Source organism: Cheilinus undulatus, linkage group 2, assembly GCF_018320785.1.
Source record: "Cheilinus undulatus linkage group 2, ASM1832078v1, whole genome shotgun sequence".
Lineage (NCBI taxonomy): Eukaryota > Metazoa > Chordata > Actinopteri > Labriformes > Labridae > Cheilinus > Cheilinus undulatus.
Window position 1 is genome coordinate 1,348,478 of NC_054866.1, and position 18,548 is coordinate 1,367,025.

At 39.9% G+C, this 18,548-nt stretch overlaps 1 protein-coding gene across 2 annotated transcripts in view; it reads right to left on the bottom strand.

Annotated features, from left to right (window-relative positions):
* LOC121515550 (tumor necrosis factor receptor superfamily member 19-like) overlaps positions 1–7,980 on the bottom strand; it is a 29,134-nt gene extending 21,154 nt beyond the window's left edge. For both annotated transcript variants that reach the window (XM_041796385.1, XM_041796377.1), the window contains exons 1-3: positions 7,715–7,980; positions 7,165–7,260; positions 2,619–2,732 (exon numbers count right to left, since the gene is read on the bottom strand). In XM_041796385.1, the coding sequence (XP_041652319.1) occupies positions 2,619–2,732; positions 7,165–7,230 (180 nt within the window). In that variant the 5' untranslated portion in view covers positions 7,231–7,260; positions 7,715–7,980. The remainder of the gene's footprint in view (positions 1–2,618; positions 2,733–7,164; positions 7,261–7,714) is intronic.
* Between the last annotated feature and the right edge of the window lie 10,568 nt (positions 7,981–18,548).

Here is an 18,548-nt window from a genome sequence, read left to right on the forward strand (position 1 = left end):
TGGGGATGGCTGCTTTGTTCAGATAAATAAGGGTCACATTTACATTTACATTTAGTCATTACATTACACATTTACATTTAGTCATTTTCAAGAGCTCACTGCAAATGTCTTTTTAATTTTTGTGAAAGTTGAGCTCAGTTTCAGTAGCCACACCCAGGCACACCTTGGTGAATCCAGAAACCCCTTAAACAGAACCTGTGACAAAGTGAAGTAGACAATCTCAGAAAGCAACACATCATAGCGCCATCTAGAGAAATTCAAGAACAGATGAGAAACAAAGTCACTGACATCCGTCAGTCTGGAAAGGGTTATAAAGATGATTCTAAGGCTTTGGGACTCCAGCCAACCACAGTGAGAGCCATTATCCACAAATGGAGAAAACTGGGAACAGTGGTGAACCTTCCCAGGAATGGCCGGCCCACCAATGTGACTCCAAGGGTGCAATGACGATTCATCCAGGAGGTCACAAAAGAACCCAGAACCACTTCTAAAGAGACCTGCAGGCCTCACTGACTCAGTTAAGGTCAGAGTTCATGACTCAACCATAAGAAAGAGACTGGGCAACAATGGCATCATGGGAGAGTTCCAAGGTCAAAACCACTGCTGACCAACAAGAACACAAAGGCTCGTCTCACATTTGACTAAAAACATCCTGATGATCCCCAAGACTTCTGGGAAAATATTCTCATTACATCTAAAGAACATCAGAGCAACAGTCAAACATGTTGGTGGTCTGGGGCTGCATTGCTGTTTCAGGACCTGGACCACTCACTGTGATTGATAGAACCATGAATTTTTTGAAAATATACCTTATTGTGATGATTTTGACTCGTATTGCAAACTGGATATGGAGGGAGTGATCAGTTATGTCATTCTCATGTTAAATAAGAAAATAGCACAAAAATGAAGAAAATAGGATTTTCTTGTGGAATATTCTAAAACAACAGCACTTGAATGATTGCATGATTATGTAATGCATAATATCGCTTCTGAAAAAAAGTTTTAAACCAGTATTTTCACTCAAATTTCAGGTTAAAGAAATATTGCACCTCCTGTGATTTGAAAATTGCAGCAGGCAATACTGCGATTTAATCTAATTTTTGATTAATTGCCCAGCCCTACTATGAACAGTAAGTGTAAAGAGAATATAGAGTAGAGGTTCCAGTTCAAGTTTTTTAGTGTGTAAAAGCAGGTTTTTTAAACGCGGGTAAACCCGCTAACATTCGGCGAGTGACTCCTTTCCCATTGCCAGCAGACCAGCTGCGTTGCTGTGGTTTTTTTCTCTGGTGCTGATGTCATCACGTTGATGACATCATCATCAGCGCGCCGAAACACAGCTAGGTAATCAACGGAAAGGAGCACGGAAGCCATGGACACGGTGGTCAACAGTTTTCGGTACTTCTGTCCCTCTTTCAAAATATGTGACCAAAGCTGGTAAAAACTCCTGCAAGTCGTCCGAGGTCATTTTTGAGTTTTTTACACATTATGAAAGCGTAGATTCCAAGCTTTCTAATGTGTATCATACACCTTAATCTGAACTTATTTTACAAAGATATGCTCATTTGAATGTTAACTTTTAGTTCCTGTTTGTTCTGAGAAAAACAGGCTCAAAGTTTCAGGACTTCTCCTACCTTCAGGCAGGCCGGGAGATGGGTGTGAACAATAGAGCCACATTTACATAAAGTCCACCCAAACCAAGCTTCTGGATCGACTGGTGACGCTCATCAAAATATTCCCATAGGAAATCTGCCTTCATCAAACTTTTACTGTTGAGTGATCCTGAAGTTTTCCCAAGTCTGTTGATAATTCTTGCTGCTTCTTCTTCGTCTCTTCTACTTTTCTTCGCTGCAGGGTTCATCTTGAGGCTTGTTGTTAAAGGTGATAACTAGAAACAGCTGTAGTTATGTGCCGACGGGGGTTGGAGTTTGAGCCATGCAGTGTTTGTTATTGTCCATCTCAATGGGTGAAACTGGGAACAATGGCAGGCTGAGTGGCCAGTTATTTAGGGCACTTTTAAACACAAAATTAAATATCACATTTGTGTCACTTTTTTCATCGAATGAGTAGTTTAAATGTCGGACTTGTATAAAATGAAAAAAAAAAGAAAAATTATCATTTTGAAGAAAACGACTTTGTATCTATTTTTCTCAACCACTCGACTTCGACTTGCAGGAACTTTATCTGGGTTCGGTCAAATATACAAACTCAGCCAAGACTGAACGGCATTCGAGCGCTGATGATACGGAGGCAGATGGAATTTCAAAGTCCAAAAAACAACAATGCTCGTCCCTCAGCTGCCGGCGTCCTTTTGTTGCCTCAAGTTAGGGGTGCGATATAATGACGTAAGCACGTTACGCCAAAGTCATCCCGCGTTCACCTGGGTGTGACATTCCCATTGGAGCCGATCGGAGGCGAGCTGATAAAAACCCGTGTCCACTGCGGGGTGAGTCGACGCGGGTCTGAATGCTGATTAGAGCCTTTCCCATTGCCGACAGGAGCAGATTGTTAGCGTGTTTAAACGGGTTTTTCGGCCAGTGGGAAAGGGGTATCAGAGTGCTCTGTCCACTAGACAGGTTTACATAGCAGGTTCAGGTAAGCTGATAAAATAGGGGTCCAACCTTTGATAGTTCCTGTCCAGGATCACACTGCTTGCAGGGTTTACAGTTCCCAAATAGATCCTTGAACTCCAGTTCTCTGCAGTCTCTGGTCTCTTCCACAGCCCTGACAGGAATCTAAGAGAGACAAAAACTTTAGAATTCCAACATATCATCACCACTTTCATCATAACAAAGAAGATGCTAGACTTAGTCTTCACTGTCTCCTATATAGACCCTATTTACATGGTATGATCATCTTGGATGATCCAATCCCAAGAATACATTTTGGGTTACCAGATCACAAGTGTAGCCTAACCTACAAGTAACTCATAATGCACTGAGGACATACTGAGATCAGATCACTCAGGTCTCATATGGCTATATCAGTGGTATGGTCCACTTTGTCTGGTTGTGTGTCCTGGGCCGCATTAGGGACACTCTCCCCGTATCTACGGCAACCGTCACCTTTCTTTTTCCCATTGTCACTTTATTATAAAATGGACCACTCGACTAACGGCGCGGCATATTTAACCTGATTAATAACCACTCTTATCAAATCAGTGCTGTAGTAAAACATACCCTTCTTCAAATGAAAACCTCTTTTTCTTAAATCAAAATTATTTTTTGGTCATTTTCTTGACATTAGAAAGTAATGTCAGACTTCAAAGCTAAGCCATGATGCGCACAAACATCAGAATACCAGGGAGGAAAGGAAGTTTAAAAAAAAACTAAGAAAAACATAAGAAAAATAATGAGTGAAAAAGTGGCAAAAATAGGTTACACAGTGGCAAAAATTGGCAGAAAAAAAGGGTGAAAAGTGGTTAAAAAAAAAAAAAAAGACCAGCAGTACAAAGTGGCAAAAATGGGTTCAAAGAAGAACAATAGGATTAAAGTGCCAAAAGGGGTTAAGAAATGCAAAGGCGTTAAAAAATTGGTGGAAAATTGTGAAAAGTGGTTAAAAAGTGGCAAAAGTTGGTAAAATGTGTCAAAAATTGGTGAAAAATGGCAACAGTGGGTTACAGAGGCAACAACTGGCAGAAAAAGTGGCAAAAGGGTTGACTAAAGTAGTGAACAGGAGTTAAAGAGGGCTAAAGAAGTTTTAAATTGGGGAAAAAGGGCAAAATGTCAGAATAAAGGGCTAACAGGTGGTCATAACAGTCTCAATGAAACTAATAAAGGATAAAAGTGGCAACAAGGGTTAAGAAAGGCAAAGAGTGAGTAATTTAAATATCAGAACCTAATAATAGCTTGACACACTTATCAGCTCCAAGATCTGGTAACTGTTAGCCAAGACGCTGGCACTGATGTTAGCCAGAACGGTAGCACCGATGTTAGCCAGAACGCAGACCGATGTTAGCCAGGACGCTAGCATCGATGTTTGCCAGGACACTGGCACAGATGTTAGCCAGGACGCTAGCATCAATGTTAGGCAGGTAGCTAGCATCGATGTTAACCAGGACACTGGCATCAATGTTAGGCAGGTAGCTAGCATCGATGTTAGCCAGGACACTAGCACTGATGTTAGCCAGGATGCTGGCACCGATGTTAGCCAGGACGCTAGCATCGATGTTAGCCAGGACGCTGGCACAGATGTTAGCCAGGATGCTAGCATCGATGTTAACCAGGACACTGGCATCGATGTTATCCAGGACTAGGGCACCGATGTTAGCCGGGACACTAGCACCGATTTTAGCCAGGATGATGGCACCAATGTTAACCAGGACGCTAGCACCGATGTTAGCCAGGACACTGGCACAGATGTTAGCCAGGACACTGGCATCAATGTTAGCCAGGGCGCTAGCACCAATGTTAGCCAGGATGCTAACATCAATGTTAGCCAGGATGCTAGCATCAATGTCAGCCAGGATGCTAGCATCAATGTCAGCCAGGATGCTAGCATCAATTTTAGCCAGGACGCTGGCACCAATGTTAGCCAGGATGCTAGTCCCGAGGTTAGCCATGACGCTAGCATCAATGTTAGCCAGGACGCTAGCATCAATGTTAGCCAGGACGCTAACACCAATGCTACTAATCCACCATGCATGCATAAATGAGAACTGGAGAGGGCCTATTCTCTGGGTTTGTCAGGGACCCAGGCTATTCCATGGGTGGACCTGCTTACTGTTTAGATCCAACATGTAGGGAAGTTGTACATCTGAGTGGAATGGGCATAAGAAATTCCAATATTTATGTCCATGTTTATTTAGTAATTATCACAGGGATGTGTTTTTAAGACAGGATAAACACAAATGAAAAGGCAACAGTTGGAGATATGCAGTAAAAATGTGATCAATGAGTATGAGATCATAGTTTGTATGAATTGGAATCATAAAAAGAATTAAAGCTGCACTGAAGCAACAAAAGCCTATGCCTAATAGAGAGGATGACCAGATAAAATACTGATTGATCTGCTGAGTTTCATCCCTTTAAAGTGCAATCTGTCCCGTACTCCATGCATTTTGTTGCCCTGTCCCTACTTTTTTGAGATGTGTTGCTGCCATCAAATTCAAAATGAGCGAAATCCCTCGCACATTCCTTAAAAAACTTGAGGAAATAATGCATCCTATATTCCATGCTGTGGTTAAAGCAAGAGGAGGGAACTTTGAAGAAAGCAAAGTTGAAGCAATAAAAACTCAGATACCTGAAATGTATCCACCTTATTCCTGGGGCCGCTACTGTAAATCTGAATGTGGGAGAAATTTCCGGTTCTAAAGCGGAAGTACATTAAATACATGTATTCTAGTACAGCAGCCCAACGATAGATGCTTACTACGACCAATATTTGTTTCAATAGGAATTCACCTCGAATTTGTAAATACTGATATACTTTTGTTATCACATGTTCACACTGTTTGCATTGTAAGCTGTAAATAAGTAACCTTGCAAAGCAGATGGATAGGCCCATTTCTGTTTCTCACTGGTGAATCCATCTTGCAAAGCTCCCATCTGAACCGTTTGGGCCCGGTTAGAAAGTGACAGGACTAATCAGCGACAAGGGGCAGTACTTTCAGGCGCAGCAGAGTCGTGATGTAAACAAGCAGCAGCAAGAGCTGGTGCAGTTATGGAGGAAGAGATTAGCGTGGATGCTGCTAAAGCGCCAGTTTTATCAGAACTTGACGACAATTCTTCTTTAAAAGAAGAACAAAGATCAGCAGTGAGTTGTTTTCTTTTCAAAAACCACAAAAGTCGAGTACTGACATGTCTACAGTCGCCATGTTTCGTGTTATTCCTCAGTAGCTGCACAGCCCGATAGCAGCTATGTCCCGTGTTCTGTTGCTCTTATTGGCCCGTAGAGATGTGACAGACAGAACGTTCATCCAATTACACTTGGAGTTTTTTTCAAAGCCTCTGCCTTTTCTAAAACGTTTCCTATTGAAGCTTTCCCAGATGGATGTGTGAAACACATCCATCTGGCGTGTCAGGTTAGTAAATAAGTAAATAAAGTGGATACCACATTATCCCTGGAGGTCTGCTACTATAAATGTGGGTGGAAGTTCCAGTACAGTAACAATATTAGCAAAACGCGATTCTTTCAAGGGCTTACTAAAGTGATTTAGCGTCAAGAGTGGTTGTTCTGAAATAAACATTAGCTGCAATGAATACTGCTTCGTTTTTGTTGAATCAGTGTTAAATGAGCTGAAACTTTTAAACTATATTTTCTGTAATACCCAGTACCTGGTGCTTTGTTCCTGGTACGTATTGTGACAAATATTTCTTCAACAGCAGTGTTTTAAACATGCTGTTCACTGTCTAAGTGCTTCAGGGATGTAATTCTTTCAATATTCATTTATCATTAATTAAAAACTTGACATTTACCAAACTGAAGAGCTGACAACTTGAGTCATGGATTGTTTTTTTAATCAGTATAATTCCCACATTTTAAGAGGACTAGTTGGTGGAATAAGAATTTCAGTAACCCCACTAACTAAAAATGTTATCTGGAGGTGGTGTTCAAACTCCTTTATCAAAACGTGATTGTAGGTTTCTATACTGATATGAAGCTAATAAAGTTAGCTAAATATGATTGTCTAGGTAATGTCGTCACTTTGTACTCTCTAGGAGAGGGTGGAGAAATAATATTGTTATCCTGTTCGAGGTGAAGCAGAAGAACTTTGCATAATTTAATGTTCAAATTGCTCTAATAATCACGTTTCACATCTCGTTTCTATGCAAAGTTCTGTTTAGATAGAACTGACCAGAAGTTGCACCCATATTTCATGCAAAGAATCATGGGGGATAGGATTAAGGTGGATAGTAAAATGTATTCTGATGAGTGACTCTGTGAAATAATAATGTTTATTTTGTTGCAAAGTATACCAATGACACTATGACCTTTTTGTCCAAATTTGATCTTGCCTCTGGACTTCTGGCCAGTTGTGTATATTTTTTGATTCTACACTTGAATGAAGAACATAAATAAGCTACATAAATACCAAACATCATGTGATTGTGGTTGTTTATGTCCCCAATCCGTGAATGTCGATTTTAAATACATTTTTAAGGCTTGCTATGTGCAAATTAAATGGACAATGCTTGTTTAAAATAAATTAGCTATTGAAATACTTACCAGAGTTAAATGTATGACACGCAAAGCCAGAAAACATGCGACTGTGTGCAGACACATCCAGACCATTTTGATGAGTCACTTGTTGTCTGTCTTTAGCTGAAAAAAGAAATGAGAAAAAGAGAAGACTTGTCTTAAATGAGTAGCTTGATTTTCTCCACTATTGAAGCCAAGCTGATGATTCGGGGACCGTAAAGGTAAAGATCAGTCCCGTTTAACACTGAGTTTAGACTTCAATGAAACCACCATAAGTGTAGCTGCCACTGAATCACAAAGTCATGGCTTTGTAATGTCCTTTAATGTGCAGACAAGTACAAACGCGTACCGACTTATCGAACATCGAACAAAACGCTCGACTTCGAACATATGTAGGCCACCGCACAGAGAAATACAATTAGTAGGCTAACAGTAACAGTGAGAGGTGGTCTCGGCTGAAATTTCAGACCCTTGAAGTTAAGGCGTGAGTAAAAGTCAAACTGTGGTTGTCGAAAGGTTCCGCAGTCTTTTCTATCGCCGCTGACTTTCACTGTACGGATTTAGAAAGGACTCTTACCTGCTAAGAGAAATCTGCTGCTATGGAGGAATGCTGGTTATTGTTGTCGACAGACTGGTGATGGAAGGAGTTCACTTTTGGCATCGGTTTGCCCACCATGTCCGAGCTGCAGCTGCCGCCACAGACCTGTCTCCTAAACCCGATCTCCGGTCCTCCAGTCCTCCAGTCCTCAGACCAGCACGGTTCCAGCGCCTGGATCAAAGACGTGGAGGGGGAGGCTGAAGATATGAAGCGGCTGTATCTGATCTGCGATCAGCCTGCCCACATCAAAGACCCAGGCCAACAGAGAGATAGTCATACAGCACTGTACGTGCTCAGTCAGAGGTGAGCAACCGGCGGCCCGGGGGCCACATGCGGCCCCCTCCGCAATTAACGCGGCCTGCAAGTCAATTTCATATATCAGTACATTTTAAGTTAGGGTTAGGCATGAAATCATGGAAAATAGAAAAGATTCAATGGTATTCTTTAATAATAGTATGACTATAGTTTGTTTAATGAAACTGGAGATTGTGCCTGGTCCTGTGAAAATATTTGTAGGCTATTTGTGGTTGCATTAGATAAAACAAAAAAAGTAAAATATACTAAAATAACCAGTAAATGCTGTGTTTATTGTATTAAAAATGAAAAAAGTAAGGAAATTTGTGTTTGTTAGATTATTTCTTTGTTAACACAATGCTTATTCTTGGCAATTAACCTTATACCATTGGAAAGTCTGTTTATTTCCCTTTAAAATGGAGCCACATTTGTAAGGAATGTGCATTTGTGGGATGAGCAGCAGAGCTGAGTATGTGGGTCATGCCCATGAAAAAATGACAAATCTCTGCCAACACAAAACAAGAGTCAATGGCAGAAAAAGCTGTTTGGCATTGGCTGAGGAGCTTTAGCAACATTTTCCTTGGTTGGTTGGTTGGTTTGTTACTTGGTTGGTTAAATGGTTGATTGGTTGTGTTGTCAGTTTGGTTTATTAGTTTGACTGGTTGTGTGGTTGGTTGGTTGGTTGGTTAAATAGTTTGGTTGGGTGGTTGGTTGGTTAAGTAGTTTGATTGGTTAGGTGGTTAGTTGGGTGATTAGTTTGATTGGTTGGTTGGTTGGTTGGTTGTTTAGTTTGATTGGTTGGACGGTTGGTTGGTTGGTTGATTAGTTTGATTAGTTGAGTCGTTGGTTGGTTGATTGGTTTGATTGGTTAGGTGGTTGGTTGGTTGGTTAAATAGTTTGATTGGGTGGGTAGTTGGTTGGTTGGTTAAACAGTTTGATTGGTTGGGTGTTTGGTTAAATAGTTTGATTGGTTGGGTGGTTGGTCCGGTGGTTAAGTAGTTTGATTGGTTGGGTGGTTGGTTGGTTAAGTAGTTTGATTGGTTAGGTGGTTGTTTGGTTGATTAGTTTGATTGGTTGATCGGTTGGTTGGTTGGTTGGTCGGTTGATTGGTTGAGTAGTTTGATTGGTTAGGTGGTTGGTTGGTTGGTTGGTTGGTTGGTTGGTTGGTTGGGTGGTTGGCTCATTGGTTGGTTGGTTGGTTGATTGGTTTGGTTGGTTGGACGGTTGGTTGGTTGATTGGTTGGGTGGTTGGTTGGTTGATTAGTGTGATTAGTTGATTGGTTGGGTGTTTGGTTAAAACGTTTGATTGGTTGGATGGTTGGTCGGTTGGCTGGTTAAGTAGTTTGATTGGTTAGGTAGTTGGTTGGATGGTTAAATAGTTTGATTGGTTGGGTGGTTGGTTGGTTAAGTAGTTTGACTGGTTAGGTGGTTGTTTGGTTGATTAGTTTGATTGGTTAATTGGTTGGTTGGTGGGTTGGTCGGTTGATTGGTTGATTAGTTTGATTGGTTAGGTGGTTGGTTGGTTTTGTTGGTTGGTTGGTTGATTAGTTTGATTGGTTGGACGGTTGGTTGTTTGATTGGTTGGGTGGTTGGTTGGTCGGTTAGTTAAGTAGTTTGAGTGGTTGGTTGGTTGGTTGGTTGGTTAAGTAGTTTGATTGGTTAGGTGGTTGTTTGGTTGATTAGTTTGATTGGTTGGTTGGTTGGTTGGTTGGTTGGTTGATTGGTTGATTGATTGATTAGTTGAGTGGTTGGTTGGTTAGTTAAATAGTTTGATTAGATAAGTGGTTGGTTGGTTGGTTGGTTGGTTGGTTGGTTGATTAGTTGAGTGGTTGGTTGGTTGGTTGATTAGTTTGATTAGTTGAGTGGTTGGTTGGTTGGTTGGTTTATTAGTTTGCTTCGTTTGATTGGTTGGTTGGTTGATTAGTTTGCTTCGTTTGATTGGTTGGTTGGTTGATTAGTTTGATTGGTTGGATGGTTGGTTGGCTGATTGGTTGGTTGGTTGGTTGGTTAAGTAGTTTGATTGGTTAGGTGGTTGGTTGGTTGGTTAAATAGTTTGATTGGTTGGGTGGTTGGTTGGTTGGTAAAATAGTTTGATTGGTTGGTTGGTTAAATAGTTTGATTTGGTGATTGGTTGGTTAGTTGGTTGGTTGATTGGTTGATTAGTTTGATTGGTTGGACGGTTAGTTGGTTGATTGGTTGGTTGGTTGGTTGGACAGTTGATTAGTTTGATTAGTTGAGTGGTTGGTTGTTGGTTGGTTGGTTGGTTGTTGGTTAAGTAGTTTGATTGGTTAGGTGGTTGGTTGGTTGATTAGTTTAATTGGTTGGAGGGTTGGTTTGTTGGTTGATTATTTTGATTGGTTGGTTGGTTGGTTGTTCGGTTGGTTCGTTAGTTTGGTTAGTTGAATGGTTGGTTGGTTGGTTGATTAGTTTGATTGGTTGATTGGTTGGTTGGTTGGTTGATTAGTTTGATTGGTTAGGTGGTTGGATGGTTGGTTGGTTGGTTGATTAGTTTGATTGGTTGGACGGTTGGTTGGTTGATTGGTCGGTTGGTTAAGTAGTTTGATTGGTTAGGTGGTTGGTTGGTTGGTTAAATAGTTTGATTGGTTGGCTAGTTTGTTGGTTAAGTAGTTTGATTGGTTAGTCGGTTGTTTGGTTGATTAGTTTGATTGGTTGATTGGTTGGTTGGTTGGTTGATTGGTTGGTTGGTTGATTGGTTGATTGATTGATTAGGTTGATTGGTTAGGTGGTTGGTTGGTTGGTTGGTTGGTTGATTAGTTTGATTAGTTGAGTGGTTGGTTGGTTAAGTAAATAGTTTGATTAGATGAGTGGTTGGTTGGTTGGTTGGTTGGTTGGTTGGTTGGTTAGTTTGATTACTTGAGTGGTTGGTTGGTTGATTAGTTTGATTAGTTGAGTGGTTGGTTGGTTGATTAGTTTGATTAGTTGAGTGGTTGGTTGGTTGGTTGATTAGTTTGATTAGTTGAGTGGTTGTTTGGTTGGTTGGTTGGTTGATTAGTTTGCTTCGTTTGATTGGTTGGTTGGTTGGTTAGTTTGACTGGTTGGACGGTTAGTTCGCTGATTGGTTGGTTGGTTGGTTAAGTAGTTTGATTGGTTAGGTGGTTGGTTGGTTGGTTAAATAGTTTTGATTGGTTGGTTGGTTGGTTGGTTAAATAGTTTGACAAGTTAGGTGGTTGGCTCATTGGTTGGTTGGTTGGTTGATTGGTTTGATTGGTTAGATGGTGGGTTGGTTGATTAGTTGGTTGGTTGGTTGGACAGTTGATTAGTTTGATTAGTTGAGTGGTTGGTTGTTGGTTGGTTGGTTGTTGGTCAAGTAGTTTGATTGGTTGGTTGGTTGGTTGGTTGGTTGGTTGATTAGTTTGCTTCCTTTGATTGGTTGGTTGGTTGATTAGTTTGATTGGTTGGACGGTTAGTTGTCTGATTGGTTGGTTGGTTGGTTGGTTAAGTAGTTTGATTGGTTAGGTGGTTGGTTGGTTGGTTAAATAGTTTTGATTGGTTGGTTGGTTGGTTAAATAGTTTGACAAGTTAGGTGGTTGGCTCATTGGTTGGTTGGTTGGTTGATTGGTTTGATTGGTTAGATGGTGGGTTGGTTGATTAGTTGGTTGGTTGGTTGGACAGTTGATTAGTTTGATTAGTTGAGTGGTTGGTTGATTGGTTGGTTTGTTGTTGGTTAAGTAGTTTGATTGGTTGGTTGGTTGGTTGGTTGGTTGGTTGATTAGTTTGCTTCCTTTGATTGGTTGGTTGGTTGATTAGTTTGATTGGTTGGACGGTTAGTTGGTTGATTGGTTGGTTGGTTGGTTAAGTAGTTTGATTGGTTAGGTGGTTGGTTAATTGGTTGGTTAAATAGTTTTGATTGGTTGGTTGGTTGGTTGGTTGGTTGGTTAAGTAGTTTGATTGGTTAGGTGGTTGGTTAAATAGTTTTGATTGGTTGGTTGGTTGGTTGGTTAAATAGTTTGACAAGTTAGGTGGTTGGCTCATTGGTTGGTTGGTTGGTTGATTAGTTTGATTGGTTGGACGGTTGGTTGGTTGATTGGTTGGTTGGTTGGTTGGACAGTTGATTAGTTTGATTAGTTGAGTGGTTGGTTGATTGGTTGGTTGGTTGTTGGTTAAGTAGTTTGATTGGTTAGGTGGTTGGTTGGTTGATTAGTTTGATTAGTTGATTGGTTGGTTGGTTGATTAGTTTGATTGGTTGGATGGTTGGTTGGCTGATTGGTTGGTTGGTTGATTGGTTAAGTAGTTTGATTGGTTAGGTGGTTGGTTGGTTGGTTAAATAGTTTGATTGGTTGGGTGGTTGGTTGGTTGGTAAAATAGTTTGATTGGTTGGTTGGTTAAATAGTTTGATTTGGTGATTGGTTGGTTAGTTGGTTGGTTGATTGGTTGATTAGTTTGATTGGTTGGTTGGTTAGTTGGTTGGTTGATTGGTTGATTGGTTGATTAGTTAGATTGGTTGAACAGTTAGTTGGTTGATTGGTTGGTTGGTTGGTTGGTTGGACAGTTGATTAGTTTGATTAGTTGAGTGGTTGGTTGTTGGTTGTTGGTTGGTTGCTTGGTTGGTTGGTTGATTATTTTGATTGGTTGGACAGTTGGTTGGCTGATTGGTTAGTTGAGTGGTTGGTTGGTTGATTACTTTGATTAGTTGAGTGGTTGGTTTGTTGGTTGATTAGTTTGATTGGTTGGTTGGTTGGTTGTTTGGTCGGTTCGTTAGTTTGGTTAGTTGAGTGGTTGGTTGGTTGGTTGATTAGTTTGATTGGTTGATTGGTTGGTTGGTTGGTTGATTAGTTTGATTGGTTAGGTGGTTGGTTGGTTGGTTGGTTGGTTGATTAGTTTGATAGGTTGGACGGTTGGTTGGTTGATTGGTCGGGTGGTTAAATAGTTTGATTGGTTAGGTGGTTGGTTGGTTGGTTAAATAGTTTGATTGGTTGGCTAGTTTGTTGGTTAAGTAGTTTGATTGGTTAGGTGGTTGTTTGGTTGATTAGTTTGATTGGTTGGTTGGTTGGTTGGTTGATTGGTTGATTGATTGATTAGGTTGATTGGTTAGGTGGTTGGTTGGTTGGTTGGTTGGTTGATTAGTTTGAGTAGTTGAGTGGTTGGTTGGTTAAGTAAATAGTTTGATTAGATGAGTGGTTGGTTGGTTGGTTGATTAGTTTGTTTGTTTGTTTGGTTGGTTAGTTTGATTACTCGAGTGGTTGGTTGGTTGATTAGTTTGATTAGTTGAGTGGTTGGTTGGTTGATTAGTTTGATTAGTTGAGTGGTTGGTTGGTTGGTTGGTTGATAAGTTTGATTAGTTGAGTGGTTGGTTGGTTCGTTGGTTGATTAGTTTGCTTCGTTTGGTTGGTTGATTCATTTGATTGGTTGGACGGTTAGTTGGCTGATTGGTTGGTTGGTTGGTTAAGTAGTTTGATTGGTTAGGTGGTTGGTTGGTTGGTCGGTTGATTGGTTAAATAGTTTTGATTGGTTGGTTGGTTGGTTGGTCAAATAGTTTGATAAGTTAGGTGGTTGGCTCATTGGTTGGTTGGTTGGTTGATTGGTTTGATTGGTTAGATGGTGGGTTGGTTGGTTAAATAGTTTGATTGGTTGGTTGGTTGGTTGGTAAAATAGTTTGATTGGTTGGTTGGTTAGTTGGTTGGTTAAATAGGTTGATTGGTTAGGTGGTTGGTTAATTGGTTTTTTGGTTGGTTGGTTGGTTGGTTGATTGGTTTGATTGGTTAGATGGTGGGTTGGTTGGTTAAATAGTTTGATTGTTTGGTTGGTTGGTTGGTAAAATAGTTTGATTGGTTGGTTGGTTAGTTGGTTGGTTAAATAGTTTGATTAGATGAGTGGTTGGTTGGTTGGTTGGTTGATTAGTTTGATTAGATGAGTGGTTGGTTGGTTGATTAGTTTGATTGGTTGGTTGGTTGGTTGGTTAGTTTGATTAGTTGAGTGGTTGGTTGGTTAGTGGATTAGTTTGATTAGATGAGTGGTTGGTTGGTTGGTTGATTAGTTTGATTGGTTGGTTGATTAGTTTGATTACTTGAGTGGTTGGTTGGTTGGTTAAATAGTTTGATTGGTTGGTTGGTTGGTTGGTTAAATAGTTTGATTGGTTGGTTGGTTAGTTGGTTGGTTAAATAGTTTGATTGGTTAGGTGGTTGGTTGGTTGGTCGGTTGATTGGTTGATTGGTTAGGTGGTTGGTTGGGTGGTTGTTGGGTGGTTGATTAGTTTGGTTGGTTGGTTGATTGGTTGGTTGGTTGGTCGGTTGGTTAAGTAGTTTGATTGGTTAGGTGGTTGGTTGGTTGGTTAAATAGTTTGATTGGTTGGCTGGTTTGTTGGTTAAGTAGTTTGATTGGTTTGGTGGTTGTTTGGTTGATTAGTTTGATTGGTTGATTGGTTGGTTGGTTGGTTGATTGGTTGGTTGGTTGGTTGGTTGGACAGTTGATTAGTTTGATTAGTTGAGTGGTTGGTTGTTGGTTGGTTGGTTGTTGGTTAAGTAGTTTGATTGGTTAGGTGGTTGGTTGGTTGATTAGTTTGATTAGTTGAGTGGTTGGTTGGTTGATTAGTTCGATTGGTTGGACGGTTGGTTGGTTGATTGGTTGGATGGTTGGTTGGTTGATTACTTTGATTAGTTGAGTGGTGGGGTGGGTGGTTGGTTGATTAGTTTGATTGGTTGGTTGGTTGGTTAGTTTGGTTAGTTGAGTGGTTGGTTGGTTGGTTGATTAGTTTGATTGTTTGGTTGATTAGTTTGATTGGTTAGGTGGTTGGATGGTTGGTTGGTTGATTAGTTTGATTGGTTGGACGGTTGGTTGGTTAGTTTGCTTAGTTGAGAAGTTGGTTGGTTGGTTGGTTGGTTGGTTGATTAGTTTGATTGGTTAGGTGGTTGGCTCATTGGTTGGTTGGTTGATTGGTTTGATTGGTTAGATGGTTGGTTGGTTGATTGGTTGGGTGGTTGGTTGGTTGGTTGATTAGTTTGACTGGTTGGACGGTTGGTTGGTTGATTGGTTGGGTGGGTGGTTGGTTGGTTGATTAGTGTGATTAGTTGAGTGGTTGGTTGGTTGGTTGATTAGTTTGATTAGTTGAGTGGTTGGTTGGTTGGTTGGTTGGTTGATTGGTTGGCTGGTTGGTTGGTTGGTTAGTTTGATTAGTTGAGTGGTTGGTTGGTTGGTTGATTGAGTAGTTTGCTTTGTTTGATTGGTTGGTTGATTAGTTTGATTGGTTGGATGGTTGGTTGGCTGATTGGTTGGTTGGTTGGTTGGTTGGTTGGTTGGTTTGATTGGTTGGATGGTTGGTTGGCTGATTGGTTGGTTGGTTGGTTGGTTGGTTGGTTGGTTGGTTAAATAGTTTGATTGGTTAGGTGGTTGGTTGGTTGGTTAAGTAGTTTGATTGGTTAGGTGGTTGGTCGGTTGGTTAAATAGTTTGATTGGTTGGGTGGTTGGTTGGTTGGTAAAATAGTTTGATTGGTTGGTTGGTTAAATAGTTTGATTTGTTGATTGGTTGGATGGTTGGTTGGTTGATTAGTTTGATTGGTTAGGTGGTTGGGTAGGTGGTTGGTTGGTTGGTTGATTGTTTGATTAGTTTGATTGGTTGGACGGTTGGTTGGTTGGTTAAGTAGTTTGATTGGTTAGGTGGTTGGTTGGTTGGTTAAATAGTTGGATTGGTTGGGTGGTTGGTTGGTTGGTAAAATAGTTTGGTTGGTTGGTTAAATAGTTTGATTTGCTGATTGGTTGGACGGTTGGTTGGTTGATTAGTTTGATTGGTTAGGTGGTTGGGTAGGTGGTTGGTTGGTTGGTTGATTGTTTGATTAGTTTGATTGGTTGGACGGTTGGTTGGTTGATTGGTTGGTTGGTTGGTTGGACAGTTGATTAGTTTGATTAGTTGAGTGGTTGGTTGTTGGTTGGTTGGTTGTTGGTTAAGTAGTTTGATTGGTTAGGTGGTTGGTTGGTTGATTAGTTTGATTTTTTGAGTGGTTGGTTGGTTGATTAGTTTGATTGGTTGGACGGTTGGTTGGCTGATTGGTTGGGTGGTTGGTTGCAGTGTGAATTCTGACAGCAATTTCTAATTTTGGTCTTAGTCTTTTGATTACATGCCTTTTAGTTTTAGTCACATTTTAGTCATTTCTACCCTTTTTAGTTTTAGTCTAGTTTTAGTCGCCAAAAACTCAAAAACATTCTGGTTTTAGTCCATAAAAAGTCCTCACATTTTAGTATTGACTTTTAGTCCAAGCATTTATCCTCTTGATTAAATCTGGTATCAGTCCTGATAGTGTGTTCTCTGCACTCTACCAAACCTGGGGTCCCTGCTTTCTACATCTGAGAGGTAGAATAGATACAGATGCATTGTTTTTTTGACAGATTTACCCACGGTGGAGAAATATCATGGATTTTGAATGTCTGACACAAACGAAATAACATTTTAGTTTAATTTTAGTGATCTTGAATAAACCTAAACTTTCTTTATAGGATAATAAAATCGAAAAGCCTTCTAAATATAACATTCAATTTATGATTTTACTCTTATGTTTAATTGAAATATTTATAAGGAAGGTTGCATGGATACTAATTTTCAAATATATGTATTTTAAAATCTCTTGTACCCTGGAGTGCCTCCATGAACCTCTATTTGAGAACCACTGGTTTAGCTAACATACTTCTAAATTTGACAATTACAATTAAAATCAATGACCAGAACTGACACCAAGTGAAACCACCTGCTAAAAATTAGTTTTAAACAGATTATAAATATTTCTTTAATCAAAATATTTTAATTTATTCATTAAAGACAACTTTAAACTGATTCCATCAACAGCCATACACTGTTTAAACAGATCCTTCTTCTCAGCTGCACTCACTTTAGCCAAAACGGACACAAAGAGGATAAACAATGATAGAGGAAGTCAAAATCATGGAACCTTGATGCCATTTTTGGCTATAAAAGGTAATCAACAGATTTGAATACAGTTCATTTCTGCACTGGAGTCACTGGTGTTGCTGGTAATAATGGTCTTAACATGAAGAAGGTAACATCAGAAACACCAGTGACATTTTTCCAGAATAATTCATTTTACAAAAGGGCTGCAATTGGGGGTCAAACCACGTGTTTCTGACCATGATACACTCACAAAATTATGATATTTAATCTTTTTGTGTGCTATTTTTGTACAGTTCCATTTAAAAAGTGGCTCACACCAGGGACATTATCTAAAAGCCCCAAAAGATACAGAAAATTGTCTAAAGAAAATGGCATCAATGGACTTATCATGGCCATTTCTACATAGATCATTAAGAAAGAGCTACAGGAAGTCAGGCAATATCCTGAGCATGATTTTAATTTCAAAATAAATGACTTGTTTTAATGGTTTGGTTACACCAGTGACATGCTCTACGGGGCGATTAGATTTATGATATGATTTATAAAATTCATTTGAGATTTTGTTGTATTATGTCTTTTACAGCAATGGTTCTCAACCTGGGGGTTGGGATCCCATTGGGGGTCGTGAAACACTAAGAGATGGTCGCCAGATGCCTTTAAAAATGGAGAATACTTTTGAAATGATTACTTTTTCATTACTATTATTTGCCACTTTTCATCAATGTTGCACAATTTGGATGCATTTTTGCTACTTTACTTTAACCCATTTCATCCCTTTTTACCAACATTTTTGCCGATTTTAACACATTTTTGCTAATCTAAACCCATTTCATCAATTTTAAACCCTTTACACCACTTTTCACTGCCTGTTTTACCAGTTATAAACCAATTCTGGACACTTTCTGTACATTGTTGCCTCTGTTGACCCATTATTGCCACTATCAACTCCTTTTTAATCGCATTTTACGCCCATTTCAACCACATTTCAATGTTTGATATTCCCATTTTGACCAGTTCAACCAACTTCTGCCAATTTATCTGCCCCAGCTAACCTATTTTTGCCAGTTTAAAGCACGTTTTCCCACTTTTAATCCCATTTTTGCCACTTTTAACCTAATTCTGCCACTTTGTAATCCCATTTTACCACTTTTTCTTTGCCACTGTTATCAGAATGATGCCACTTCTAACCCATTTCTGCTACTTCTAAAATCCCATGTAACCACCTTTCCCACCACCTTGCTGGACATTTTTCTTTACTATTTTAATTCTGTTTTTAAGAAAAGGGATTTGAAATATGGATATGGATATCTAGCTAACTTTATAACAGACCCCCAGTGCCCCCAGTTTGGCTGGATCCCAGAAAGCTCTCCCATTTATCCCCCTTTATGGGCAGCACTGTCTGTACATGACTTGTTGAATGTGCATGGCTGTGTTCATCCTCCTTCAGGTACAGTGGGGGTCCCTGGTCTCTGGTACCTTGATTTTGGGGGTCACAGGCTGAAAAGGTTGAGAACTACTGTTTTACAGTATATATTTGATGGATATATGTATACATGATTGTTTCTTTATTGGCTGGAAAAAACACATTTTGACCTTGAAATACTGCCCTCAACCATAACTGGTTAAAATAAAAATACTGAAAGAACTAATCACTCAAGAAGATGT